The 26,932-nt window shown below is 40.6% G+C and overlaps 1 protein-coding gene across 3 annotated transcripts; it reads right to left on the reverse strand.

Moving 5' to 3' along the window:
* Positions 1–1,488: 1,488 nt before the first annotated feature.
* PIDD1 (p53-induced death domain protein 1) lies at positions 1,489–26,932 on the reverse strand. Of its 3 annotated transcripts, XM_089523431.1 has the most exons (15): positions 26,564–26,932; positions 25,265–25,678; positions 21,347–21,550; positions 19,722–19,776; positions 18,285–18,486; positions 17,261–17,383; positions 16,447–16,626; positions 14,757–14,904; positions 14,209–14,344; positions 11,356–11,506; positions 10,686–10,809; positions 9,656–9,774; positions 7,307–7,414; positions 3,845–4,050; positions 1,489–2,404 (listed from the first exon to the last, which is right to left on the reverse strand). In XM_089523431.1, exons 1-15 carry the CDS (start codon positions 26,826–26,828, stop codon positions 2,167–2,169), a joined length of 2,673 nt encoding a protein of 890 aa, XP_089379557.1. In that variant the 5' UTR covers positions 26,829–26,932; the 3' UTR covers positions 1,489–2,166. The 3 variants fall into 3 exon arrangements, with proteins under 3 accessions (XP_089379557.1, XP_089379558.1, XP_089379559.1); XM_089523432.1 differs by lacking the exon at positions 16,447–16,626; XM_089523433.1 differs by lacking the exon at positions 3,845–4,050 and having other exon boundaries at positions 2,301–2,404.

The following is a 26,932-nucleotide window of genomic DNA, read 5'->3' on the forward strand; positions in this document are numbered from 1 at the left end:
AAGAAAGAGGTGTGCCTTTACATTTGATAGTCCTGCTGAAAAACCTGTACTTAGGACAAGAGACTACTTTTAGAAGAGAATATGGAGAAACCAAATAGTTCCCAGTTGGCAAGGGGAGCATTCTATCACCCTACTTGTTCAAATGGTATGCAGAAAATATCATACAAAGAGCAGATTTAGACTCAGAAAAGGGAGGAGTGAAGGTAGAAGTAAGGAATATCAACAATCTAAGATATGTGGATAATACCATACTACTAGCAGAAAACATCACAGACTTGGAACAATGACTAAGGGAGATAAAAGAAGAAAGTGCAAAGGTAAGCTTACGGCTGAACATAAAGAAAATAAAAATAATTATCATGGAGGTTCTACATAAGTTCAACCTAGATAATGAGAAAATAGAAACAGTGAAAGAGTTCCCATACCTTGGATCAACCCCTGAGAAGAAAAGGGACTGCAGTCAAGAAATAAGAAGAAAACTAGGAATGGGAAATGGTAAGGGCAGCTATGAAAAAGAACCAGACAAGATCCTAAAGTGTAAAGATATACTGCTGAACACTAAAGTTAGAATCATCCAAGCCATTATATTCCCCATTACCATGTACAGATGTAAGAGCTGGACAGTGAAGAAAGGTGATAGGAGGAAAAAACTCATTTGAGGTGTGATGCTGGAGAAGAGTGCTAAGGGTACTATGGATGGCCAAAAAGACAAACAAATGGGTACTAGTACAGATCAAACCTGAACAATCCCTAGAAGCCAAGATGACAAAACTGAGGCTGTCATATTTTGCCCACATCATAAGAAGGCACGATTCACCAGAAAAGATAATAATGCTAGAGAAGGTAGAAGGCAGCAGAGAGGAAGGCCACATGCCGGATGGGCAGACTCAATTAGGGAGGTCACAGACCTGAACTGACAGAATCTGAACAGAGCAGTTGAGGACAGGGAGTCTTGGAGATGTTTCACCCATGGTGTTGTCATAAATCAAGATCGACTGAAGGGCAGTTAACAAGAAACTGTTTCACATTTTTGTGAAATGCCTAAGGTCTATCTAAATAATATTATGACTGTAATGTAATGAGAGATTTTACTCTACTGCAAATATTTTTATTATTTGTATCCTCTGAGGTTTAGTTCCAGGACCTCCTGTGGATGCCAAAATCCGTGGATGCTCAAGTCCCATTAAACACAGTGGCATAGTAAAAAGGTGTCCTTTATATAAAATGGTAGAATCAAGGTTTGTTTTTTTGGAATTTATTTATTTTTGGAATACTTTCAAGCCATGGATAGTGAAATTCATGGATATGGAGGGTCAACTGTAGTTATAGGGTATGTGCTTTCTCGCTAACTAGCCTGATTTTGTATGACAGGTTAGTGTCTTATAGCATTTTGATTTTTTAAAAAAAGATTGTGTTTTTGTTTTGATCAAGAAAGGAGACTGACCATTAAAAAAAACCACACACACATCAATAACACTATTTCACAGATAGATCTCTAACTAGTTACTTTTAAAAAGTAACATTCCAAGCTAAAGATGAACCTGGGAAACCACTGCATGAAAGCAGCATGGTGGTGCCACGAGCTCAAAATTGTGCTTCAATATTTCTGCATTGAGTGAAATCATTAAAGATGTTTACAAGGTGATTCCAACATCTCATCACATCAGGGTCAAGAGACATCTGAACTCGAAATAGGACATCGTTTCCCTACTGCTAATTAGAAAGAAATGTAAGTCTCTGGTGCTAAAAAACAAACTAAGCCTCACTAGGGCACAAAGATGTGGAGTCAACCACCCTGTTTCCTTCATCACTTTGGATTTGCAACACATCCAAGAATTAGATAGTTTCCTAAGGGGTAGGGCTACAAATGAAATAAATATATGAATGATACAAGAGTTTACATAGTCTCCGCTCTACTGATGCTCATGGTCTCTGTTCCAGATCCAGCAGGATATCTTCACTTCCAGTCATCATGAGCAAGGTACATTTTGGACCATGACAAAATCCAGGCATCAGTTAGCCAGGGCAAAGGGCTAGAATCAGGGTCTCCGTAGCCTATGCTCTTGGAATGGTGAGGAATGTGCTGACATTGCCAGTTCTTCCTGAGGTTCTAGCAAGCCCATGGCACAGAATGGTAATAAGGTTATGATGGCTTTTTGCTGGTAGCTACGTCATGGCAATGGCTGAATCTTCAGTGCTACTTTCTTGGTCCAGGCCCACCCTCCGGATGGACTCCCTGTATTTTTCCTTTCCCAGTGCAATGATGGCTATGATCTCATCAGCTATGTCTTGGCGGTCACTCTCCTTCATGGCATGGATCAGCTGGTCTACACTGTCAGGCTTCTTTTCATTTTGCTGAGCCCAAGAGAAGAGCATATCCAGAATCTGAGTACTGAGGTTTTCCCTGGAGGGAAAGATGGGGGAGAAGCTAAGTGACATTGAGCACAGATCGCTGTTAAGTCTCAATTTATTGTAAATATATGTACATATATTTCCATACCACCAATCAGCTTACAATATTTATAACCATAAGAAGAGCTTAAGATTATAGAATATATTTTTCATTACAGTAAAAATAGGAAAACTGATTTCAGAATATGCAACAGCCATTAATTTTTGCATCAGTCTCATCAAATGCCTTCTCTAAGAGGAAAAAGGACTCTGAGGACAACAGCCTCGATGATAAAACTTCAGATTCTTATAGCTGACATGGCAACATTGGAGGAACTGTACTTGGATTTTTAAAACAAGGGACTCCTAGTTATGCTGGAGGGAGGAAAACGTAAGAGACACAATGGTGTATTTTATAGAGGTCTAAAACCTGAGTTGTTCTTGTTCTGATTCTGCATTCAAAACTCCTTACAGTCCAGTCACTGGTTATCTCCTTCAATAAACTTGTCAACTGCCCAAATATTCAAAATGTATATTTATATTTCCCAATCCTTCATAGAGACTGTGTGTGAGCGTATGGAAGTTCTGACTTAATCTGAGCAAAAACAGAATCAAGGAAATCTATGTGAACAAGTACTGCACATATATTTGCACTGCACTAAATGATAGAGGATACTGTTCTGTCGCTTCCTAGCAGGAATGTTCTTGTTTGTGCTTCCAATCAGTCATGTTCTTCTTCTCGATACAAAAGCTATATGAAGCTCCACTGTATATAACTTGTTTTCCATCCCATCCCTGGCCCAAAAAGCACAGAACAATTCCTTGTTACTGACCCTACTCAGCTCTCATTGGTCTATTTCTTACTCATTTGGTGGTGGTGGTTCACAACAAACTTTTTTTTGTACTTCTGTGACCTTCAAGGTTTATCCAGAGCATGCCTCTTGTTTCTCAGTGGTCTCATTTTTGCTCTAGTCTTGCCAAATCATCAAACATAAATAGTTTACTCAATGCAAAAATCTTGGGATACAAACATTGAGATTGTGCTTATAAAAACAGGGACTAACACTATCTCCCACCTCCCAAAAGGCACTAAATCTGTACAGGATGGAATAGGGTTCCTAGATAATATTAATATTCCTCCCCCCAAGCCATACTGATAACAAGAAAGGTAACAGTGAAAGGGGTAGGAGAAGCTGGATTCTGAGAGCTCTAACTCAGTGCTTGCCAGACTATCTAATGTGGGGAAATCAGTGTGATTCTTTTCCCCCAGTGTGCCAGGGACCAGCACCATATTTGTGCCCATTGGCCACAACTACTTTTTTCTTCCTTGGAAACTCAACAGTGACTGGCAGCCAATGGCTTGGTGACTGGCACTAGTCTGAATACCATGACTCTGACTAGCACTGCTCTAACTCACATTCCCTATATGCATTTCTATAGCTCCTTCTCCCACCTGTTATTGTATTGAATCTGCTGAATCTGCTGATAGGAGAATCCCAGGTGTAAACCTATAGTTTGCCAATCAGCTCCTATGCGCCCTGCGATGCCAAGTAGATTGGACTGTGTGAGGTAGCCAGTTTCCGCATTTCCCAAATTCAGAGGGGGAAGAGAGAAGTCGTTTTGGGTTGCAGGTTGCCCATTCCCCTGAGATTTCAGTTTCTGCCAAAACAGAACAGAAGGAAAGATATGTCAGTCATTAATGGTATGACTGTACTGTTCTTTTAAATTGTAAACCCCTCTGAGTCCCAGTTTTGGAGGGAAAAGCAGAATAACAAAGATTAAGAATAAGAACAAGAACAGAATAATTGGTGGGGTCCTAGTACATTATCTAGTCCAGCTTTCCTGTTTGAACAGGAAATTCATTGGAAGAGCAGCTCCAAGGGATGGTTGTTCAACCTTGGCTCAGAACCCAAAGCAAGCAAGAGACTAGCTCATCACCACCCAGCAGCAGCACTCATGTGCTATTGGATATGTTCAGGAGCACATGTTTTGGTAGCACAAAGGACTGCATTGGGAGAATCATACAGTCATAGAGTTGGAAGAGACCATAGGCCATCCGGTCCCAACAGACAGCCATCCAACCTCTGTTTAAAAACTTCCAAAGAAGGAAACTTCACCACTCTCCGAGGGAATGAACAGTTTGTAGTTTGATTCCATTGTTCTGTGTCATAATCTCTGGAGCATCAGAAAACAAACTTGCTCCATCTTCAATATGACATACTTAAACATGGTCATTATGTCACCCCTTAACCTTCTCTTCTCCAGGCTAAACATGCCCAGCTCCCTAAAGCTGCTCCTCACAGTGCATGGTTTCCAGACCATTCCCCATTAGTAGCCCTCCTCTGGACTCACTTCAGAATAGAGTGGTACTATTACTTCATTACTTAGAGTAAGATTAATGTCAGTTTACCACAGTCCATTCTTTAGAGATTTGGATTTAACATTAGTCTTGTGCTGTGTCTACTCAAAACTACTCTCAGGTAGCAAATACAGGCTTATTCCCCTTAAGGCCAATATTAACTAAACAGTATGGGACCAAATTTACTGCTAAATGAGTGAAAGATACCTTCAAAATAGCATTTGGGTTGTGGAAAGCCCTGTTTTTATGTTGTTAGCATTTTGGCTATCATGAAATTATGGAATTGGGGTATGACTAAGAATATGCAGAATCCCTGCCTGGTGTTCCAGAAAAATCATAGAAGACAGGAAGATTAAAACAGGGAGAATATTTATCTTTTGCTTTCACTGGCCCAGATTTTAAGAGAATATTAGCTTTTGTGGAATTCTTGATAATAGTAGCTATTAATGAGACTAGTGTTATGCATCTCCAAATAAAGAACAGAACATACAATTCTGCTGAAATTCCCAAGTAACTGTCAAGCATTCAGGTGATATAAATTTGGAGAACTTAATAAGTTTTTTGTTTTAAAAAAGTGATTGTATCAAAGTGAAAACACATAAAGACAAAAGCAATTTCACAATGAACACTGTGTAACTAATACCACTTATATTCAGGTTGTCTAGATAATTTCCAGTTAAAACCCTATCACCAAAGATTAAAGGGTGTTTTTTGAGTAATATTGGGCTGTAAAACTAAAATGGTCACATGATTAGAAGTTTGTTAGTCAATCATTCAAGGTCAAAGGTGTACTTTAAAAGGTTTTCTTATCAGTTAATGGTCAATAATTAATGGACAATATATTTTCTGTTAAAGAAATCATAAAGATTCTTAACTAGAAGTCTGTATATAGTAACAGGTGGTGTTTACTCATGCTGTGGTTAAAGCATGCTTGTAATGTCTGAATAAAGGTTTTGCAAAAATGTTTAATTCAGGACTCTTTCTCTAAATGAGGTGTATATGTCTATTTATCGTCAGTTAAAATGAAATAGCTTAAACCAGTTCTCCACCTTGATGCCATTCAGATGTTTTGGACTGCAACTCCAATCATTCCCAGATAGAACAGACAATGGTCAGAGATGATAGTAGTTGTAGTTCTTTGTGTGAGAACCATGTTGAGGAAGGCTGGACTACATTATCTCCCTACATCTCCTTCACATATGTTAGGATTCCCAGCACTCTGCTGCAAAATATTTATGTATTTAAAGTGTTGCTGTATTGCCTCCCAGCCCAGAAAGATTCCCAAGGCAATGAAAAAAATACTAATTAATATAATACAATGATAGAACATATTAAAACACTCTTTAAAACCCCCAAAACAGACTAAAAACAATCCTATAATCAAGTTTTGAAACAATTAAAAGAGAAATTTCAAACACAGACCGTTTAACACACAGCAGATGGATGGTTAAGTTTGAGTAATTAAAGGAATTACACTTTCAGTGTTCGATTTAGGTGTGCATCCCAGTGAACATCATTATACTGAAAGAACCAACCCTATAGGCCTCAGAAAAATGAAGATGAGTTTAACTTTAAGAGTAATCCTTTCTGTGTCACTTAATGGCTCTGTAACAAATACTATAAATTGTGGGGGCTGTGGTGAAGCCATTGTTAATTAACCATTTTATCTATCTGAGGATGCTAGACAGTTCACACATAATACTACATATATCACTGTCTCAGATTGCATCCACACTGCAGTTTTGTGAGACATTTAGCCTTCTATGTCAGAGAGCTCTGGTGCCACAACAAACTACAAATCCCAGATTGCATACCACTGAGCTATGACACTTAAAGAGGGGTCAACCTGAATTATTTCTGCAGTGTGGATGCAGCCTCAGTATAGATCTATAGTGTTCCCATGCTTTCAAAAGAATACATTCTGTTTCTGATTAAAAAAAAATAGAAAAGGATTTTCTCACTTTCCTCACAGAAATTTTTGGCTAGAATTCTATTTGATCCAATCTCTCACACTGCCAAAGCCATTTTATTCTATGGAATTAGTGTTCCATAAGGATTGCTGCCTTTCTTCCAAGCCTTATTTCTGTGACTTTAAGACTAACCTGACATCCAGCAGATAAGCAGATAAAGGATTAGATCCAGAGAAGGATTTCCAGTCACACAAAAAAGGCTTCTTCCCACGACAGCAGCTCAATATGTACCAATGGCTTCATCCTCAGAAAGCCACTCACGAGAGTCAAGGGACCCTTTGGAACAAGCAAAAAGCTAGGAGGAATTGGTAGTATGTGTGTGGTTGTGGTGTGGCGACATTTTACATTTACATTTCTACAAGAGACCTTTCAATCCAAGCCATTTCCCCTGCATTATGTGATTGGAAAAACACTGCCTGTCTTGTTTCTTTATGTCAGGCTGTACATGAACAGAGCCAGGCTGGGGGTAAAAGAGGGCGGAAATGGCAACCTTACTTCCCACAGCTATCTCTCCACTTGTGTTCAGCCACCCCTTGGGGGAAACAGGGCAACTTAAAACAAGAATAAAATAAAATAGGAAACTTACAGGTAACTTGATTGGCAAGGTAGCTAGCCAGTGAGAATCTGGGCCTTTCCTCCTCTTGCTAACCTCTTCTGGAATGTTCTCTGGAACAGCTCCACGGTAAAAGGAAACCTTCAGAAAGAGAACCCATCACAAGGAAGATGTTTACAGGGGCACAACAGCCACACTGGCTAACAAGCTCCATTTTTTTGATATTCAGACATGATTATTTTCTCCCTATCATCCGAGAAGTAGTCCCCCCTCCCTAGTGGTTTATCACAAAGTGTGCACTGTGGATGCCTTAGGCAGCAAACAAAAGCTCACCATAAGCTCTGGGACTTCATCCCATTCCAGCCAGGACATCCATGTAAGGTAATGAAAGACACCAAACTACAAACCCAATCACTAGCTGCTAAGAAAGAATGCTATGGTCCTTTGGACAGTTAACCAAGGTTGGCAAGCTCTGTACTAATCCTCTCCCTCTGCCCAGCCAAAGCCATACATTTGAGGCCTGACCTCTATCCCAGCCTCTTCCAACATGATGCCTTCCAAAGATTTTTGACTCCTACTTTCAGAGTTCCTCACCACTGGCTATCTTAGCTGAAGGGAGCGGTAGTCCAAAGCATCTACAAGGGATTCACATTTTTAAGAATTTGAGATTCTGGTTTTGATGCTCAACTCCTACATGCCACATATTCTGCACATATCACTAATCCAAAGAAATAAAAGGGATATAAGCAATTAACTGACTTATTTAAATAGGATCAAGGTACATCTCTTTTGAATTGTACTAACATAATGAGAAGAAGGTAAACAGCCTTGCTTATTAGCTGGGACACACTTAGGAAAAATTAAAATGGGGAAAATTTGTAATTTTTAATTTAATTAGGGGTCATCAGAGATTTTTGTTATGTTTTCCTAGCTAAATGTTTGTTCCAAAATGTCTTTGGAATGTACCGTATATGTACAAGTCAAGGATTATTCAGGGTCAAAATCATGGATTTTGATATGACCTGTGGATAAGTCACGGGTAAAACCTAGGGGGCTATAATGAAGGATGGAAAGGGGGAAATAGTACTTCTGTCCCTCCTTCTCTGGACCTCTCCTGACCACCTAACACTGACTCCCAGGTGCAGGAAGAGAGGTTTTAACATCGGATTGAGAAGTGAAGCAATTGGTGTTCAATGGGGAGTTTTTTCCCTGGGAAGAGAAGCCTTGCAAATCAGACCGGAAGAGAAGGAAATGGTGTTAATGGGGATGTTCTTCCCTGGGAAGAGAAGACTTACAGATAGGACTTGGGAGGGAAGCAAGTGATGTTAAATGGGGAGTTTTTCCCCCCTGGGAAGAGAAGCCTTGCAGATCAAACTGAGGAGAGAAGCAAGTGGTGTTAAATGGGGAGAAGAGGAATGCTTGCAAATCGGACTAGCAACCCCTTTCACACACATATGCACACAGAAAAACGGGGCATCAGGCTTGCTTGTTTTAGGACCTTTCTGAGCATGAGTGTATTGACCCATTTGTATGTCAACCCACGATTCTTCCAAGATATGATATCATATGCCAAAACTTGTTCTTTTTTTTAAAACTTAGAATAAAACTTTCTTAAACTCTCTGTTAAGCCTCAGGTTGCTTTTGGCTATATGGCAAACACAGAGGTTCTTTTCTTATCCAGAGCAAGGGAAGGGAAAAGTAGTTTTACTTTGGGTTGCTCATATCAACTTTCCTCTAGGAAAGGCAGAGAAAGTGGCATATGGGTAGAAGCAGGGAGCTCCTGTTGGCCAGCCTTCTCTTCTTTGCCCAAGGGCTTATGACAGAGGGAAAGGTATGACACAGTTTTCCCAGCTGTAACAGTACAGGGACATCTTGAGAATTTCAGTGGTCTCTGCCTATGAAAAGAGCAGTTAACTTGGCACAGGGAAGGGACAACCTGGATCTCAAGGGAAGTTACTTTTCTGTTGCTAATGGAGTTGAAATTTTATTACCTGTCTTTTATTGCCCTTTGTCCCTGGTCCCCACATGGCCAAGAAGAAGAGTGTCCTCTGCCTGCACTGAGATCCCCCCAGAACAACAATTATAAGAGAAAAAACATCTAATACAATATGTAGGCTTGTGATTCTACCATCGTTGTTTTTCTTTTCCTGTATGATTTTTAAATATCTATAGCTTGATGAAGAAGCCAGTGGAGTTTCAAAAGGTTGCACAATGTATTTTGTGCCAATAAAGGTATCATACATCGACCAATAAAGTTATTACTCAATGTTTGAATTTTGTTATCACTACAATGTAAAGGATATATCAGTTAATTAAGGTACATGTTGTGGGATAATATATTGATGGAAAACTTTCTGACGGTAAAAGAATAAAATTGTATACCTGCCCTTTCACAGCTGTGTTTTTCCTGTCCACCTCAGAAGTGATATAAATTTCCTTTTGATTTTTCAGGTGTGAGAAAAAGTTGAATGAAATCCTTCCATCAATGCAGTCTGGACGGTCTGGGTTAAATTTAAGAAAACAGTTGCATCAGATCCTACTTAACTATTGGCTATAAAGACTAAATAGCATTAAGGTGTGCACATATAGGTGTATGAAGGAAACCTCTTTTATAGGTATCAACTCTCCAAACAATTCTTCCCAACATTACCATAAGTAACACTTGCTACAGAAAGTTTAGAAAGTAGCAGCTATTTTGCCAGTCAACTCAGCAGCTAGTCAATCCAAGTAACATCTATAACAGGGGTGTGGAAAGTGTGGCTGCTGGGGCCCTAATTTTTGACCCTCAAAACCCCTTATCTGCAAAGCTCCTACATCCCTCCAGTTACATAAATCAATCAAGTTTTTAGCCAAAACATGCTAAGACATTCAAACACCCAAACTGCAAAAAAGTGTGATGATTTAGGTCCCTTTGTTCTTCCTCCAGAAAGCACACACCCCCCCCCCCCAAATATTTTAGCTGGATCCTGGAAGAGATATGACATCAAATTCCAGTCTCACCAGGAACAACACTGTGGTCAGGAAGAGCCTCCTTTGCATTGCCCAACCTTATTTACTGTTCCCTAAAGGCACTTGAATTAAAAAACAGTTATGAGCTATACAAATAAAATGGCTGAACAAGAATTTTTCCCTTACCATCAAACCAGAAATTTAGGAAATAGTTCCTTGAAAAACAATTGATGCTTCAGTGCACAAAAATCTCACACCTCAAGCTGAGCAGACAAGCAATTTTCGCTGGGTCTGCTGCAGTCCCTTTATAGCATACTGAGGCACTCTTTGTTTCAGATACAGTGCTCCCTGTGCAGGACCAAAGGATTTTCCCTCCCAAAGCACTCTTGCACCAGGTGATTTGAGATCACAAGATCTGCATCCACTTCAGTGGCATAACCAAGCAAGCGCTATTGCACTTTACCTGCATCAATGCTGATGCCTCGTTCAAAAGCTGCAAAGAACTGCTCTCCTTCAAGCATCTCCACTATATCAGATGGCTCAGGGCCCCGGTATCTGTCCTGCAGCTTTTTCAAAACAGGATCAACCTATGAGAAGTTCCAAAAGGATTACTCACAATGCCAGTTCATCTTGTTACTCCTTACCCACCTTCAGAAAGAGGCTCCAGGCTTCCAAGAGAGAGAAATATTATTCTAAAGGGCCTGCTAATATTCAAAGAAAGCAATCTACCTGTTCTCCTTCTGTAGCTATAACTGTAGGGGTTTCAGATAACTAATGCCATACCCAACACCTAAACTGGTCTAGCTATCTCAGCTTCATCACCACCATTCAACTCTCTCTTTTTCTTATATGCACACACTTACAGCAACTTGTCAACTTTATCACTTGATATTTCATCCCCTCTACCATACTTGCTGCTGTCAATTATGCTAAAATGAAGTACTGGTTCATAGATACATTCCTGACCACTTCCAAAACTGATTACAAGTGGCATCCAGGAACAAAATGTACACAAGCTGTGCTCTCTCTCTCTCTCTCTCACACACACACACACACACACACACACAGACATACACACACACACACACACACACACACACACACACACCCAATCAAGATAGCAAATATTTCACCTTGTGCTTTGGGACACACTGCAGTAAGACTTGTTCTGGATCCTTTTTCCTTTGTAGAGCAATGAAGTTCACCTGGTACATGCGCAGCCTTTTGTAGACCTTTTTGGCAATGCCACCGATATAGGATTTGGTGGTGCACCATAACCAGTACCTAGAAAAAAGAATAGCATTTTGCAAAGTAATTGTAAGTGTTCTTTGAAAACATCACAGCCATAAGTGTATAACCTCTGTTTCTGAATATCAAGTATAGGGGGGCATGAACAGTCCTTTATGCCAAAAGGAAAAAAAAAATACTAAAAGAGCAGAATACAAGACTTCCCCATCCCAACCTAGGCAATCATGTTTACCAAAATCAGCAGAAATTAAGTATTAATATTGTAGGAAAATAAACAATAAGAAATCTAATCCTTGAATACACATGCAAATAGTTATGATCTTTGCACAAGATGCAACTAATAAAGAACACTGATTGTTGCTACTTAGATGCAAGTACTAAGAGCCACAATTGACGTCTCAAAATTAATATGATGTGGAGAAATGAGCACATCTATGGTGGTTCGCAATGAAATGAATGTGTGCTTCACCCTGAACAACAGGTACAACTCAATCCATATTTTTATTGTGACACAAATAACAGGGTAAACTGGATTGGAGTGCCTAATGGTGTAGCACACACAGAGCTATTTTACCACAAACATAAACTAGCCCACAGTTGATCCCTCTGTACTCTACATGTGCTAATCTGACTGAATCAGGCTTGCAGGTAACAATGGAATCTGGTATATTTAAGAAAGAGAAATAAGAGAGTAACATCCTTCACTGAATATTGTAAGTAAGTAAGTAAGTAAGTAAGTAAAATTTTATTTGTATACCGCCTATCTAAGACCAAGGCGGTTTCCAACATTCCACATAACAATAACAATATAACAATATGTCAATATAAACAGTATAAAATCACAGAAACACAATAAAAACCACCACTCATGCCAGCTGACATGCCGACGAAGGGGGCGAGGAGAGAATACTTCAGGGGTCAAAGAGTCAGGGGTAAGCCTGCTCAAATAGGAATGTTTTTAACCCCTTCCTAAACTGAGTAAGGGAGGCGGCCGAGCGGAGCTCAAAGGGCAGCGCGTTCCAGAGGCTGGGGGCCGAGATGGAAAAGGCCCTCCTAGTAGTAGCAACTAATCTGGCCTCTGGAACCCTTAGCAATTGCTGCCCGGTTGATCTGAGTGTGCGGGGCAGATTGTACGGAGAGAGGCAGTCCTCTAAGTACCCTGGGCCCAAGCCATTTAGGGCTTTATAGGTAACAACCAACACCTTGTATTGCGCCCGGAAGTGAATAGGCAGCCAGTGTAGGTCTTTACGGACCGGTGTTATATGACTGGCCCTGGCTGTACCAGTGACCAGTCGTGCTGCCATATTCTGCACTAATTGCAGCTTCTGGGTATGATACAAGGGCTGCCCCATGTAGAGCGCATTGCAGAAATCCAAACGAGATGGATATACTATTGTTTCAAGGTCCCTCCGGCCCAGGTAGGGACGCAGCTGGCGTATCAGCCGAAGCTGATAACAGGTGCTCCTGACTGTCGCATTCACCTGAGATGTAAGGTGAAGCGACGAGTCAAGGAGCACCCCCAAACTGCGTATCGAGTCCTTCACAGTCAGTGTGATCCCGTTTAGGACAGGTGGAACCACCGCCGTTCCCGGACCAGGGGAACCTATCACAAGTACTTCCGTTTTCTCTGGATTCAGGCTGAGTCTGTTTTCCCTCATCCAGCCCATTACCGACTCCAGACAGGCCACGAGAGGAGAGATGCCATCCCCGGTCACTGCATCAGTCGGAGACATAGAGAAAGCTATTTGGGTGTCATCAGTGTACTGATAACCCTATATATATATATATATATATATCTCATCCACATGCATGGAAATGAAATTAGTAACAACAGAATTAGATTGTAGTCTTAGGCCTAGCTCACAAACTGGTGATCCTCACTGTGCAACGGAGGGCCAGTTAAGACAAAAGACTACCAAACAGGCATCAGCCCCTTGTTATGAGAGCAAGTATTGACTTCTCTGCAGAAGACTGGCCAAATAAATGATTAAGAATCAGGAACAGTTCCTCTGCGAAGAAAGGGTACCATATTTTGAGGTGTTAAGCCTGAAAATAGGTACATAGGAAGAGACATAATAGAGTTATAAAATATATAGATCATGTGGAGAAAATAGATGGGGAATGGAAGGAAAATCCCCCTTCCGCTTTCTCCACACCATTCATAAATTTATATAACTCTATTATATCTTTCCTTACTGTAAGAATAGAATTAGGGGGAGAGGATCACTCACTCACTGAATGATAGGGAATTCTAAAGAATTAACAGGAAATATTTCTCCACAGAGCCCACTGTTAAATTCACCCACAGTTCACTGCCACAAGATACAGTGATGGCTGCCAGCACTGTATAAATGCATGGAGGATGGGACCATCATTGGCTACTAATCAGGATGGATGGATATTACTTCCACTGTATCAGCTCCAGGTTACTATTACTTGTCCTGCTAGTGGACTTCCCATAACCAACTGGTTGGGTATTTTGTGAACGGGCTACTGTACTAAATAGACCTTTAGTTTGATCCAGCAGGGAACCTTTTTTGTTGTTAACAACAGGATGAACTGGATATTGGTTCATGCAGTTATCTGTGCTACGCCATGAAATATGTGTGCTGAAGGGGCAAGGATAGAGCTAGAACCTTTCATAACAAGATCACTTGCCCAGTAGATGTGTGAATCAGAGGAAGCTCAATCCTGTAAGTACTGCTGAAGATGGATCATGCTCTCAAGGATCAACTCACCAGGAGAAATGTGTGACTTCAAACAAAGCATATAGATGGGTGAACTCCAGTACCACTTGATCTGTGATATCATCCCAGTTCTGAACATTCCAGTCCCCGTGCAACAGATGGACCCTGGAACAATCCAGGGTTAGACCTGAGAGCAAAAGAGACGATGCTGTTATCTGCCAACTTTGAGGATGAACTGTTTCCAGTTCATAATTGCATCAGGGTGGGTGATGTTTTTGTCCCAGTATATTATTAATAGGATATGTGAAATTTAGGAAAGACAGGGGTAGTTTGAGCAAATGTAAACACCATGATTAGTCTGCAAGTCAAAGCTGTACTGCACCTACTTGCACAATGCTCAACCTTAAGGACTTAACTCAAATCTCCTCCTAAATTCACATGATTACTCAAACATGCATTTGTACTCTATGACTCAAACATGCATTTAACTGTACTGATATGTTTTCCAGTTAATTGTTCTGTAAAATTCAGATGCCGCAACACACAAAATGCTTCTATCACACCATATTTTGTTTGTTCAGCTCCCTAAACAAACTGACCTGTAACCCCTGGTGGCAGTGGGAGCTGAATTTTAACTGGCTGGAGGAAGTCCACTGTGGAATTCTGGGAAAGGAAGAGCAGGGGGCTAGCAACAGTTTCAGAGTCTTCTGTGATCTCTTGGATCTCTTCTGCTGAGACAGGCAACACCTGAAAATAAAGAAAAAGTTGAGGGAAAAAGGATGGACCGTTCGTATCTCTCCTTCCCACAGCAGCCATCTATTCCATGCAAAGCTGATCCTGAGTGGCAAATGACTCATTAGACTCGGAAACTGACATAATGTGATATTGTAAAAAATGGTAATGAGGAAAGGTCTCTGGATTCCAGCCAACGTTCTTAATATTTTGGTCCCGAAAAGAGACACTTACTGATTCAGAAGTAGAGTCCAGGTTGCTGTTCTTTTAATTCTCTAATAAAAAAAAATCAGTACCCACCACGATTACAGTATTCCAAATAACATAACAATGGAACAACTCTGATGGAACTTACTTTATACTTTTAAAACCATATTACAAGCTTGTATGTACATAACAGAAATCCCCAAACTTGGTATCATATGGCAATACAAGATAATAAATTGCTGTTCAAGAGTCTTCAAAAAAGTCTTTCACATACAAAGTTGTGTGGAAGGAATCCTATGTAGCCTAGAAAACACACTAAGATGGCAATCTGGAGTTATTCAACCATTTTGCAGTTCTTCTTCAGTCCTTATTTGCAAACAAATTCTCTTAAGGCTGCATCTGCACTGCAGAAATAATCCAGTTTGACATCACTTTAACTGCTATGGCTCAATGTTATGAAATTATGGGAACTGTAGTTTGTTGTGGTTCCAGAATTCTCTGACAGAGAAGGCTAAAAAACGACAGTTCCCAGGATTCCATAGTACTGAGCCATGGCAGTTAAAATGGTGTCAAGTTGGATTATTTCTGAAGTATGGATGCAATCTTTGTTAACTAAGGCCCTGTACAGACGGGCCCCAAAGGATGCCCTCGTCACGTGCGAGGGGCGCCCCGTCCACACTCCCCTCGCACATGACAAGGGTGTCCTCACTGCGCAGCGCCGAATAGACGGTGTGCATAGTGATGATGTCACTGCTGCGCAGCCTCCAGATGGAGCCGCGCAGTAGCGACGCAAAAAGGAGCCACTTTTTAGAGGTCCTTTTTTGCATAGCCACACCGCGCTATTTGGTTGCTGCAGCGTGGCTACGCAGCGAAGAGAGGCGGCTCCTGGCCACCTATTCCTAGCACTCTGTACAATACCATATCTAAGTATAATACCATATCTCCTTAATGGTTGAATAATTCCGGAGCAGCAACCAAATACTGTTCCCAATGGAAATGCCAGATGTGAAATTCTACATGTGGAGAACTTCTGAAGAGGATCAGGCCCAGCAATTACTTTTTATCTCATACTCTTAAAACAGAGTTAAGTGCTGGAAGACGTGGAACAGCATTAAGATTTACAAGCCAGTCCTGTGGGCTCACTAGGGCAAGGACTTTGATTAATGACTCTACAGGTCAAAGAGCAGGTCAGGACATTTTTTCAGGACATGTCTTTTGACTTTACAATTTTAAAGCACACATGACTGTGACCTGAACAGACTTTACCTGTATCTCCAACCTAAGAAAATTATTTTGTCAGGCTATTGGGTTTCTGGGATGCTATTTTCTTTTTCACTATGGCTCTCATACCTGGAGCTTCACTGTCCTAGTCTCCTCAGTCACGCCAGGAGGGAAGGTCACTTTGATGTTGGGATCCACTGTTGAGAAAAGCAGGGCCCCCTCCTGAGGAACTCTGCATTCATTCTCCACAAGGCGAGAGACAACCACAAACCAGGAAAAGTGAGGAACACTGCAGCAGGCCAAACGCTTCTGTTAGAGGGTGTAGGAGAGTGAACAGACCCTTTCTAAGTTGTGATAACACTTTAAGCATACAAAGGAATCCAGTTTGCTTACTTTTTGGCACTGTCGGTGAGAGGTGCTCTTAACAAAGACAGCATGCCAATAATGAGTTACAGGAATAGGCTCCAGCAAACTCATGCCCTGCACATCAGTTGAATGGATCATAACATCAGCATCCTCAGGCAACAACCATCTCCGTCCTGTTTCTTTTTATTCCCCACTTTTCCTCTAAGCTGAACCCCCGCACATCATAACTTTTCCTCAGAGGGGGGTTGCACTAGTCCTCTGACCATATTGGTGGTCCTTTTATACACCTTTTCCAATTCTACAACATCAATTCTGAAGCATAGTGATCAAAAACAAGAATGACTTTTTTGGACTCCAAGAACCTACCAGTCAGCATCGTCACAATCTCCCACACACACACACACACAAACCCACAACCCTTTCCAAACTCTGTTAAGAAATATACATAATATTCCAAGTGTAACCAGACTACCCAGACTGGCAGAGATTTTTAGTTATTTTCCTAATAATTGCTAACATGGAATTTTCTTTTTTCTACAGCAACCAAGCATAACTGATACAATGCTTCTAGGCTTACTTTCCCTTTGTGTTTCACTCTAGTTCTTAGTTCACTCCACTTTTCTCCACTAAAGGTTCGAATTATGATCTCACGGTCATTCAGGCTCTGAGGGGAAGCATAGGGTATCCAGACCTGCACCTCCTAGAACATGAAACAGAACAGATGGTTTTCACAAATTAACCAGCGAGAAGAAACCCCTACCAGTATTCCATGGTATATGGAGCAAGAGAAAGACTTCAAAGCCACACTGCTGTCATAGAAGTCTTGGGGAGTAAGCTAACATTGTTAACTGTGCTTACTGCATTTCCCACTGTACCTTCTCAGAGGCACCAGAAAAGCCATGATGAAAAAGGAAGGACAATTACACGGCAGCTTACACCATCAAGAGCAAGTAGAGTAAAAGAGCTAAGGAGTGTCACAGAAATACCATAGTTGGTTTTCATAAGATCAAGGGATGAATGGTATGTGTGTGTGTGTGTGCTTTTAAACATGATGACATTTTATTTTGCTCATTTCATAATCTATTTTGTTACTCACCTCACCTAAAGGAGGGGGCATGCATTTAAATAAACGAATAACACATAATGGCCCAGTGTAATTTTTGGAACTACTTATTATTGTCTAATATTCTTATTGATTATATTTGCAAATGGGAATCCACTTCCTTTTTTTCACAACCAGACTGTATGTGTGTGAAAAAGGATACATATTCTGCACATGCTTATGAACACTCTCCCCTGACTCTAAGCATTTTGCACATGCTCATGAACACTGCTCTGCTTCTCAACCCCAGCATTATAAATAGGCCTGGAGCTTTGAGTTCTGATGAAACTTACATCAAACCTCAGTTGTGACAGAGCAAATGGTTATTGTCAGAGGAACCCAGCCAGTCTCATGTCTCTCACAAAAGGCAATCTGTGAAACTTGCACCACTACCGACTTTAGTTGGCCAGTCTAATTTTCTTTCCATACTTGCATTCAAGTTGCAAGACTTTTGGGGCTGTTCTAGTTTGAACCCCTTTCCGATTTCATGAGCTCCTACCTTCTGAAAGTGAATCCCATGAGGCTGCAGTTCCAGGATTTTGCTCAGCAGGATATCATGGTGCTTTAGCTTCACCCATTGAGGATCAGGAAAGCATTTTTGGAAGTGGATAGTTACCAAAGTAGTGGTGGCACCTTGGGGAAATGAAAGTTGGATGCCGCAAGCCAGGGAAACTCTGCAGCCATCAGGAGTCACTGTAAAGCTTAGAAGACACAAAAAGAAGCAGCAATGCTTTTGTAACACCACAACTCTATTTTTTCCAAAGTTTTTACTTGAGTTGGAAGACTTGAAAAATAAAAAAGAGTCAGAATTCTACATCGAGTAATTCAGTTTTCTCCAAAGGTACTGACTCAAAAGTTGAACAGATTCTAGCTTCCACAGATCCCCAGCCCCGCTTCTCAAGTAATCCTAGCTTTGGTAACTCTCCTATATGGATTCTCAACACAGAAACAGATAATACGCACTGGGGAAACTAATTAAAACTAGGTTCATCCTTGCCATTTACACCTCCCTATTCTTCTCTTGCAGGCTTCAAGTCTGAAAGCTTCCCTCAGCACAATGCCATCTGCTGCCTTTCCCCACTTTACCTAGTAGACTGTGAATAGGTAGTAGCACTGGTCAGTGTGTAAATGTTATTTTTTTGCTACAGCTCTCAGATTCCTGTGGCCATGCTGGCTGAGGTTTCTGTCAATAGCAGCTGATGGCCTTCATGTCAGTGGCATTGTGACTTTGTTCTGGGTTCTAGTCTGAAGTTTAAAGGAGCTTTTCAGGGTGTTGAATTCTATGCTCAAAATATGTTCAGTGCTTTAGATAGGTCCTTTAAATTTCAGACTCAGACCTGCTGGATTCACTGTCCTACTGCCTTGGAAGCCTCCAGACACCAAATTACTGTATGTAATTTGAAAAGGTAACATGGTGAGATGCTGGCGCTAGTGTTCCAAGGCCCACAGCAGCAATGATGATGCTCCAAGTGAAGCCAAGATTGCTATCATGGTGGCTTCTGAACCACTACAAAAGCCAACTGGCAAGCCAGAACATCAATACTCTCAACAGTTTTGGTGGCTGTCCCTGTGCTCCAAAGCCCAGAAATATTCAATAGGACAGCCAAACTGTAAGTGTCCATGTTGGGCCCAGCCCTGCAGCTGGGACACCACCTGAGGATGACATCTGGTGGTGCCAGACTAACTCTCTTGCATGAGCTTTGCCCTTGAAACCGCAGCACTTTTTCTCTTTTGAAATCAGGCTTGACTTGTTTGCAATCTCATGGTGGTAATTATTTCAGTATATCAACTGAGGATGCCACCTCCTGATTATTGCTTGCTTAAAGAAGAAATCCAGATGCAAAGTCACTTTTATACAAAAGGCAATTCAGTAGGACATGTTGGCATGATCAGTAAAACAGATGAAGATATTGGCTAAAAGAACTATATGAAATACCTATCCTCATCATCTTCAAGAAACAGTCTTCGCAGTTCTTCCGAGGTCGAGTTCTCTATAATGAAGAAAGAAAGCCTATTAGAACATATCAATATACCTAAAAAGTCATTCCTGCTTCTTTATATGCCTTAGGCTACATCTGCACAGCAGAAATAATCCAGTTTGACACTGCTTTAACTGTCATGGGTCAATGCTATGGAATTCTGGGATTGTAATTTGTTATGGCACCAGAGCTCTCTGATAGAGAAGGCTACATGTCTGATAAAACTAGAATTCCCAGAATTCCATAGCATTGAGCCATAGCAGTTAAAATGGTGTCGAACTGGATTATTTCTGCAGCGTGGATGCAGCCTTAGTTTTGCAGCGCAGGCTGATCACAAGGTAGTATTTTATCTGTGGTGGAATGATCAACCAAATCTCCTACAATATCCATCAAAGTTTTGTAATGACTATATGAGAATTTTTAATAATAATAATAATAATAATAATAATAATAATAGCACCAGCACCACCACACCTAGCTATCAGTGATTTTTAGTTTATAATAATGATAGTGAATACACAAAGCAAATGGGTCCACTTCCTTCAAAGACACCCAATGCAACAAGATCTTAAGAAATTAAATTGGTTGAACTAAAAAGCCCAGACTCACCATGGCCAGTGTCCTTGCTGACTTTGTGACCCTGGAAATTATAGTTCAAAATCCAATGTTTTCGATTAAGGGAGAAACATGCAGTAAGTCTTCAAACAGGCTGCATTCCTAGAACTATGTGTTTTGGATTTAAAGCATGTCTATCTATCCTTCTCAGCATCCTTCTCTTATCCTTACCTACAGTGCTTTGCTTTCAGCAGTGCCTAGTACTTTAAGGTGAATTTGAAGGCTGTGGAAGTGAGCCTTCTAAGATACAGATTTCATACAGGGACTTTTCACTAGTGGCCTCCTCACTGTGGAGCACCATCCCCAGAAACTCCTGCTCAGCACTTACTTTTTAATCAACAGAGGGAAAACACATTCTCATTTTCCTAGGTCTTTTATAATAGTTTAGTTCAGTTTTTTTAAAAAAAGTGTAATCTATGCCTTATGCTGTATTTTTAGCATAGCTAAATTATTTGTTTGGCTTTCTGTATTTAACTGTGATTATTGCTACAATATTTTTAATGCCTAGAAATGTCTTTGAAATTATTGTTTGTTTAGATATTTTAATTTATCTGCTTTATCGATTTCCTATTTTACTGGAGCAGTGATTTTTTAAAATTAATTTTATCTTGTATAATCCTCAGAGAAATATAACAGTGACCTGTACATTGAATTTTTTTTTAAAAAAATCCATCAGTGATTTTTCCATTCACTCCTTTATACTGTAAACTCTTTAGAAAGAAGAGAGTTTGAAAAAGTTACTTTTTGGACTACATTTCTCCCCAGAAATGGCTCCTGACCATGCTGACTTGGGAATTCTGGAGATGCAGTCCAAAATGATAATTCTTCTAAGCTATGAAAAAGTCTGGACAAAACAGAACCTCATCCCCTGCAAGCCAAACATTAGATCACTCAGCAACTTCTGACTCTCATTATAGGTGAAAAACAGCTGTTCAACAGACAGAACAAGCAGAATAAAAGCAATTACCTGGTTGCGGAGGCACCTCGGGTTCCCCTAATGGGTTACCACGGAGATGCACATAGGGCAAGCTCTGGATCTCTTGAGGGATGGTACGCAGCCTATTATTTTGCAGATCAAGCCTGGACAAGTTGGGAAGGTGGGCAAGGGATGCAGGAACTGTCACCAGGAGATTGCTGTGAAGATGCAGCTGCCGCAGAGATTGCAAATTGGCTGCAAGTCAGAACAGGATTTTTAAAAAAGAGAGAGATCAACTTTTTCTTGGGAAGAGTGTGTGTAACATACAAATGCATAAATTTATCTCGTATCTATTCACAAGTACCAAATCCCTTTTTAAAAAAGCATAGTGCTTTGATGGTCTGTGGCCATCAATCACACACAAAAGCAATACTTGAGCCTTTATACATTACAATCATACTGTATTTTCTTTATTTGACTTCTACAGTTAACCACCATGAATACCATTTTTTTACAGAAACGTGTGATAATAATAAATGTGTATCATACACACACACACACACTGAGATGTGTTGCTGGAGAAGAGTGTTGAGGATTCCATGAACAGCCAAAAAGACAAACAAATGGGTCCTAGAGCAGATCAAACCAGAAATATCCCTGGAAGCCAAGATGACAAAACTTAGGCTGTTGTAGTTCTGAGATATCATGAGAAGGCATGACTCACTGGAAAAAAAACAATAATGCTAAATTATTGTTAATTAGCTAAAGGTGAAGGAAAGTAGAAAGGGATGAGGCTCACATGCTAAATGGGTGGACTCTATTAAGGAGGTCACAGGTATGAATGTACAGGAACTAAGCAGAGTAGTGGAGGACAGGGTGTCCTGGAAATGTTTCATCCACAGGGTTGCCATGGATCAAGATTGACTCGAAGACAACAATAACAATAAATCACATATACTGCACTTACTATAAAGAAATGGTTATACTATCCAAAAGGAGTGTATATGAGGGACATAGCAATTTATTAACCAAGGGGGAAATCAGGCTTACTCTTCCTTTGCATTTAGGATCATAATTGATACCACCATCCTCTTCCAAAAAAAAAAAAAGGGGGGGGGGAGAATTTTCCTTTAGCCTTTGGAACTTTATATTCCACAGACAAAAAAGCTTAATTTTGGCTGCATTATTAAGATCCAATGACTGTAGAGTGTATTTTGGCTTATTTACAGGCACTGTAGATGGGTGGGCATTATACAGAAACTCTAAAGAACTATGCACAAACAGACTCTGTTCTGTGGGCATGTTTTGCGGGCATAAGTTCACTAACAGATCAAAAGAGGTCCAGTACATATAAGCAGTATCGCTGTTTATTGTCTTTACAATGAAAATGCAACATGATTGTATAGAAACACAGTTGGTGGAAGTAGGACACCAGCCATAAAGCGTGGTGAACATATCATGGATGTGGTTAGTTTACTTGGTTAAAAGGTCCTAGAGGAAAGAGGAAACACTAGAGAAATTTGTGGTCCAAGAACCCTGCAGGAAAATATTCTTGCTATTCCATCGGTAGCTCACTAAGTTGTCACTGTTAAGCTTTAAGAAAGGGAAGCCTTGACAAAACTGGAAAATTGGTCTAGACTGATAAAAAGTTACAAAATGTATAGATGTACAGGAATGGAAAACACCAAATTACAAATATGATAATATTTTGGTTTGTTTAAAATTATGTAGAAAACTGTTTTTCATTTTGATAATCTAATAATTTATATTATAATATATCAGTATAACTTGAAAAATAAGGAAGATTTGTTTTAAACATGTAGTTTTTACTGTTAGAGGTAGAGTTTTAAATGTAAGGAGTATGTCTTGTTAGATTGTATGTTTTGTATTGTTTTAAGTGTGTTATGTATGTAATGATTATGTTTTATAATAAATAAAGAATAAAAAAAGAAAAGAAAGGGAAGCCTTGGTTCAGAATCCCTCTTTGAACACTGGTTGTTTTCTACCTCAGTAAATTTGAAAGGGGAATAACAGAGAGAAGTGTAATGAAACTGAGAAAGAAACTAAGTTAATACAATTTCGTAGATAGATGACCTACCCATACTTTAGTCAAGATAGATACAGGGAGCTGGATGCTGGCATCCTTCCTATCGTGTTCTCTATTCCTTATAATACAATCCCTCCTCAGTCTTTATTTATACAGGTAGAGACATACAACTTTCGCCCTTCCATTGATCCCACCCTGAAATGTACCAGTAGGAAAAACCCCCCACTGTATTTGCATGCTGTCACTTTCAGAGCTTGGAAACATTACTTTTTTGGACTACAACACCCCAAATTCCCTTGTCAGGAAGGCCACTAGCCATTTTGTCTAGGTGGCTCTAAGAACTTTGGTCCAAAGTAGTAATGTTTCCAAGCTCAGCTCATTATTTTAAAGTATTTCAGAAATGGGGCAACACTGTCCATCTCTCCATTTGACATGCTGTGGGAAGCACTCCCAGCTCTTGGGCCAAGATAAAATGAGGAACATCTGGTGGAGAATGCTGGTCAGAAGCACCCACAGGTTTGTCTTGCACCCACATTCACTCACAGGCATTTTAAGATGTTGGTTACACACAGTGTGCTGACCACCTGAGGCCTGTTTGTGCATGCTACTCTAGTAGCATGCACAATTTTTTGTGGTGACCACTCAAAAGTAGAACTCATTCCTGTTTGAGGTTCACCAGAACTTCAACATTGGCTTTTCAACGAGCGCCATGCAAACCATTCTTTTTAAGTAGGGCTGTGGATTACAGACAGAATGGAACCTAATTTTTAAATACTAGAACAAATCTACTAAAATGTGTTGGTCCTTGGACCACTGCCAGTCCATGAGCCATTGACTACTGGTCTGCAACAAGTTTCCAGGAAAGCAAGAAACAGTTGTAGCCAATAGGCACAAATACTGTGCTGGTCTCTGGCACATTGTGGAAATGAACTACCAGTCCCCACACCAAATTTAAGAAGCACTGATGTGATGTAGACATTGTGAGTCTTAAAATGTTTGTAATGCAAGAGCCGAATTTTAAAATTGGTATTTTAAAACATGTTGAAAACATCTGTTATTAATTACGTTCAAATGAATAAACAAACATATTATGTAAGTAATCCTATCTTAATTCAGCAAGACTTACTTCCTAGAGAGAGCACAAAGAATTGCAGCTGTATAGAACAATCTTAAGCATGTATTCAAGACGACAGCTTTGTTTTAAATTGAAAGTTACAGCAAGAGACAAACAAAAAGGAAAATATACAATAATGCAGTATAAGCACTTCCATAATCTAACTAAGGCACGTTACAGACTGCCTGAAATCGGCAGTCTGCCAGCGCCTCCGGTTGCTGCGTCCAGGAACCACAGCGGTCAAACCGCACGGTTCCTGGATGCAGCAAAAAGAAGCCTGAAAATGGCACTTCTTTTTGTGCCCCGGAAGTGGCGTCGCGAGTCGCTAGTTGTGCACTTACAGCGTCACTTCTGCCGTGCGACGTGCGGACACTATGCGTCCGCTACGTCAAGATGGCGGCGCCCGTGTAGAATGGGCGCTGCCATTTTGTACGCACAGAGCGCATACTTTCAGCCCGTATGTAACGGGCCTAAGTCTCCAGCCATAATCAATGCATACTCAAAAAATCTAAGGGGATCAAGTCAGAAAGTATCTTGCGAATTCTAATTATTGAGAAATCTCTAGCTTTCAAAATATAAACACTGAATGAGATTTGAGCAATTGTGCTGTAATACTTTACATTATTTAATATTATGAATAAGGATACCTCCTGATCATCCTTCTCCCCTTGATTCACTACAGAGACGTATGTTGATCGCCACACTTTATCTAGAATTGCAGTTTTAGTTTTATAATTTATCCACATCAGCTGCAGCTCAAGAACAAGGGAGGCATTTACTCCACTTCTGTTACTCATGAATATCTTACCAAGAGAGTTGGGGATTCCAGTTAACAGATTCCCTGAGAGATCCAGCTCTGTACAATTCTGAAGATTCCCAATCTCTTCTGGAAGTGTTTCCAGCATGTTTGTTGAAAGGTCTAGGGTTTGCAGAGCTGCCAGCTCCCCAATACTTTGTGGCAGACCTCTGAGCTGGTTCTTCATGGCTGAGAAGAAAATCAGCTCAGTAAGTTGGCCAAAGCTTTCCGGTAGCTCCTGCAAGCTGTTGTGGCAGATCAAGAGACCCCTGAGGCTGACCAGCTTGGTGACAGAGGAGGGCATTGCAGTAAAGCTGTTGAAGCTGAGATCAAGGTGGGCAAGTTGGGTTAACTCTCCAAGCTCTTGCGGCAAGGAGGACAGCAGTCCTCTCTGGCAAGCTCCAGTTTCATCCCTGGTGTGTCCACCTGTCAAAGAGGGCAAATGCAGTTAAGAAGGGAGGGGAATTTTCACTACAAGGATGCTCCCAAATATAATTGGATTGAAATGTATTTCCTATAAAACAAAATGGAAGACTAACCAGCATATAGCATAGAGAGCTAAAGGATATTGCAGAGCTCAGAAAAGTTACTTTTTTGGACTACAACTCTCCAAATCCCTCAGTAAGTTTTTCAAGCTTAAAAGAATCTGACACCGCTATGATTAGTAGATGTCCAAGACCACTTTTTGCTTTCTGGCTCAGTCTTATTTCAGAATTAAAGCTATAGTTAATCTACATCCAAGCGTGGTGAGCTTGAGTTTATTAGACTTGAAACCTCCCACGTGTCCTGACCAGTATAGCCCATGATGAGAGATGATGGGAACTTCAGTCCAACAACATCTGGAGATATACACTTTCCCTATGCCTGACCTATATGAAAGCCAAATAAGGCAGAACATAGCCACAGAGCCACCAGATGTTAACTAAGAAGCCAAAGTTGCACAAAACAGCTAATTTTAAAAAATCACATTCATTGTGAACAGGTTAATCAGCACATGCATTAAAACTGTAATAATGTATATGGTTGGCTGTATATACATAATTACACATTTTACAAAAACATCAGGCATAGGTTTCTAAAATATCCATTCTTAAAAATAGTATCACATCACCATCTCCACTTTATTCTGAACAGAAAGACAAAGTAGCCCCTAAGAGATGAGACAAAGAGTGAAATGTAAGTGGAGATGTGTTCCCCCCTTCCAACACTCTGAGAATAAAAATCAAGACAAAAATATCCCTCCAACACTGCTATGGTATTTAGACCCAGGAGAACAAATATATGGACCACAAATGACAGCCATGCAGTTACCTTTGAGTACAAGAGATTTCAGGCCCTTCAGGGCAGGAATGATGCTGAGAGTGGAAGCAATGAGCTGCTCATTGCAGCTCAGTCTCAGGAATTCCACCTGCTCCACTTCTTCCCTTCGTGTCTCAAACAGCCTGAGGAACAGAAGGCAGCCTTCTGTGTAGACGTCCAAGTTGAGCCTGTTGCCAGCCAAGCAAGAGCTAGCAAGTGCCTCAGCCCCCAAAGTGCCCTCCCTCTGAGGGTCCCCATGCTCCTGCAGGCTTGCCATCTTCTGGTGTTACATTGCCCTTGGCTGTTCATGTTCTAGCTTGCCAGCCAAACAAGAACTGATGGCACCACAAACAATTATAAGGAGAGGTGAAGGAGAAAGGC

The sequence above is a fragment of the Sceloporus occidentalis genome, unplaced genomic scaffold (assembly GCF_023333645.1).
Source record: "Sceloporus occidentalis isolate IW3139 unplaced genomic scaffold, rSceOcc1.0.p SCAF_4, whole genome shotgun sequence".
Classification (NCBI taxonomy): domain Eukaryota; kingdom Metazoa; phylum Chordata; class Lepidosauria; order Squamata; family Phrynosomatidae; genus Sceloporus; species Sceloporus occidentalis.

What these genes read in the sequence shown, in the direction of transcription:
- PIDD1 (XM_089523431.1), bottom strand. Translation starts at nt 26,828, where the DNA reads ATGGCAAGCCTGCAGGAGCATGGGGACCCTCAGAGGGAGGGCACTTTG. An exon ending in GAGTGAAACACAAAGGGAAA is followed by an intron (nt 16,627 to 17,260) that starts GTAAGCCTAGAA and finishes ACCCTCTAACAG; the next exon opens with AAGCGTTTGGCCTGCTGCAG. An exon ending in CTAGGACAGTGAAGCTCCAG is followed by an intron (nt 14,905 to 16,446) that starts GTATGAGAGCCA and finishes CTTTATTTTCAG; the next exon opens with GTGTTGCCTGTCTCAGCAGA.